Source organism: Nothoprocta perdicaria, unplaced genomic scaffold (assembly GCF_003342845.1).
Source record: "Nothoprocta perdicaria isolate Ctin4 unplaced genomic scaffold, notPer1 scaffold_1199, whole genome shotgun sequence".
Classification (NCBI taxonomy): domain Eukaryota; kingdom Metazoa; phylum Chordata; class Aves; order Tinamiformes; family Tinamidae; genus Nothoprocta; species Nothoprocta perdicaria.
The window spans coordinates 2,007-5,064 of NW_020454315.1; the positions used below are offsets into that span (position 1 = coordinate 2,007).

Here is a 3,058-nt window from a genome sequence, read left to right on the forward strand (position 1 = left end):
GCTCCCGGGAGCCGCGTGCCGCCCGGCGCGCCGCGCTCTGACGCCGCTCTCGTCTCTCTCCCGCCCCGCTCCCCTGCTGCGGCTCCGTGCCCCGCGGGCACCGCAAGGAGCTGGTAAGAGCAGCGGCGGTGCCCGGCGTGCCGCGGGACGGGACGGGATGGACGGGATGGGACGGGATGGGACGGGACGGGACGCGGCGCTCACGCGGCCCGCGGGCGCAGGAGGAGCTCAGCAGCGCCAGCGTGGAGCACCTCATCGTCAACCCCAACGCCGCCTACGACAAGTTCAAGGACAAGCGCGTGGGCACCAAGGGCCTGGGTGAGCGGGACGCCCGTGGGCGCCGGGGTTGGGGCGCCGGGGCGCGCTGACCGCCCCCTCGTCCCGCTTTCCTGCAGATTTCTCCGACCGCATCGGGAAGAGCAAGCGGACGGGCTATGAGTCCGGCGAGTACGAGATGGTGAGGACAGGGATGGGGGCCGGGGTGTCCACGTGGGGACGTGGGGCCGGGGTGTCCCTGTGGGGCCGGGGTGTCCTCGCGGGGGTGTGGGGATGGGGTGTCCTCATGGGGCCACAGGGCTGGGGTGTCCCTGTGGGTCGGGGTGTCCCTATGGGGACATGGGGCTGGGGTGTGCCTGTGGGGCTGTGGTGTCCCCATGGGGCCACAGGACCCGGGCATCCCTGTGGGACCGGAGTGTCTCCATGGGGCCGGGGCGTCCCCGTGGGGCTGGGGTGTCCCCATGGGGCTGCAGGACCGGGGTGTCCGCATGGGACCGGGGTGTCCCCGTGGGGCCAGGGTGTCCCCGCGGGGCCGTGGGGCCAGGGTATCCCCGTGGGGCCGGGGTGTCCCTATGGGGACATGGGGCCGGGGTGTCCCCGTGGCGCTGGGGTGTCCCTATGGGGACATGGGGCCGGGGTGTCCCCACGGGGCCGGGGTGTCCCCGTGGGGCCGCAGGGCCGAGGTGTCCCCATGGGACCGGGGTGTCCCCGTGGGGCTGGGGTGTCCCCGCAGAGCTGGGGTGTCCCCATGGGGCCGCAGGGCCAGGGTGTCCCTGTGGGACCGGGGTGTCCCTGTGGGGCCAGGGTGTCCCTATGGGGACATGGGGCCGGGGTGTCTCCGTGGGACCGGGGTGTCCCCGTGGCGCCGGGGTGTCCCTATGGGGACATGGGGCCGGGGTGTCCCCGTGGGACTGGGGTGTCCCCGTGGGGCCGGGGTGTCCCTATGGGGACATGGGGCCAGGGTGTCCCCACGGGCCCGGGGTGTCCCCGCGGGGCTGGGGTGTCCCCATGGGGACATGGGGCCGGGGTGTCCCCGTGGGACTGGGGTGTCCCCGTGGCGCCGGGGTGTCCCTATGGGGACATGGGGCCGGGGTATCCCCGTGGCGCCGGGGTGTCCCCGCGGGGACCGCGGCCCCACCGGTGCCGCCGCGCAGCTCGGCGAGGGCGCGGGCGCGCGGGAGACGCCGCAGCAGCGCTACCAGCGGCTGCTGCACGAGGTGCAGGAGCTGGCGGGCGACGTGGAGCGCATGCAGGTGAGCGCCGCGCCGCGTGTGCCCGTGTCCCCGTGTCCCCATGTCCCCGTGGCGCTGTCCCCATGCCATCACCTGCCGAGTGACTCCACCGCCTGTCCCTATCCCCGTCCCCATCCCGGTGCTGTTCCCCGCTCCCGGTGCTGCCGCCTATCCGGCGATGCCGCCACCTGTCCCTGTCCCCATCCCGGTGCCACTTCCCCACCAGGTGACACTGCCGCCTGTCCCTGTCCCCGTGTCACTGCCCACCAAGTGACACCGCCGCCTGTCCCCATCCCTGTCCCCGTGCCGCCTCCCCACTGGGTGACACTGCCGCCTGTCCGTGTGCCGTCTCCCCGCCGGGTGACACCACTACCTGTCCCCTGTCCCTGTCTCTGTGCAGCCACCTGCCGGGTGACACCACCGCCTGTCCCCATCCCCATCCCTGTGTCGCTGCGCACGGGTGACGCGGCCGCCTGTCCCTGTCCTGGTGTCACCTCCCGCGGGTGACGCGGCCGCCTGTCCCCATCCCCGTCCCGGTGTCACCTCCCGCGGGTGACACCGCCGCCTGTCCCCATCCCTGTCCCCGTGCCGCCTCCCCACTGGGTGACACCACCGCCTGTCCCCATCCCCATCCCTGTGTCGCTGCCCACGGGTGACGCGTCCGCCTGTCCCTGTCCTGGTGTCACCTCCCGCGGGTGACACCGCCGCCTGTCCCCATCCCCGTCCCGGTGTCACCTCCCGCGGGTGACGTGGCCGCCTGTCCCCATCCTCATCCCTGTGCCACCACCCGCGGGTGACGCCGCCGCCTGTCCCCATCCCCGTCCCTGTGCCACCACCCGCGGGTGACGCTGCCGCCTGTCCCCGTCCTGGTGTCACCTCCTGCGGGTGATGCCGATGCCTGTCCCCATCCCTGTCCCACTGCCGGCCAGGTGACGCGGCCGCCTGTCCCCATCCCCGTCCTAGTGTCGCCGCCGGCGGGTGACGCAGCTGCCTGTCCCCATCCCTGTCCCGGTGTTGCCGCTCGCGGGTGATGCGGCCGCCTGTCCCCGTCCCGGTGTCACCGCCGGTGGGTGACGCCGCCGCCTGTCCCTGTCCCGGTGTTACTTCCCGCGGGTGACGCGGCCGCCTGTCCCCGTCCCGGTGCCGCCGCCGGCGGGTGACGCGGCCACCTGTCCCCATCCCTGTCCCGGTGTCACCTCCTGCGGGTGACGCGGCCACCTGTCCCCATCCCCGTCCCGGTGCCGCCGCCGGCGGGTGACGCGGCCACCTGTCCCCATCCCCGTCCCGGTGTCACCTCCTGCGGGTGACGCCGCTGCCTGTCCCCGTCCCGGTGTCGCCGCCGGTGGGTGACGCCGCCGTCTGTCCCTGTCCCGGTGTCACCTCCCGCGGGTGACGCGGCCGCCTGTCCCTGTCCCGGTGTCGCCACCGGCAGGTGACGCGGCCGCCTGTCCCCGTCCCGGTGTCACCTCCCGCGGGTGACGCGGCCGCCTGTCCCTGTCCCCGTGGCAGAGCGCGGTGCAGGAGGCGGCGGCCGAGGAGCAGCTGACGCC

General features: G+C 74.7%; 1 protein-coding gene across 1 annotated transcript; it reads left to right on the forward strand.

Annotated features, from left to right (window-relative positions):
- Window positions 1–65: 65 nt before the first annotated feature.
- DCTN2 (dynactin subunit 2) lies at window positions 66–3,053 on the forward strand (the record flags this gene model as incomplete). The annotated part of the gene is made up of 5 exons (XM_026053836.1): window positions 66–113; window positions 222–318; window positions 396–457; window positions 1,431–1,529; window positions 3,018–3,053. Coding segments are annotated over 5 exons (342 nt in total), but the record flags the coding sequence as incomplete, so codon positions are not given.
- Window positions 3,054–3,058: the final 5 nt, after the last annotated feature.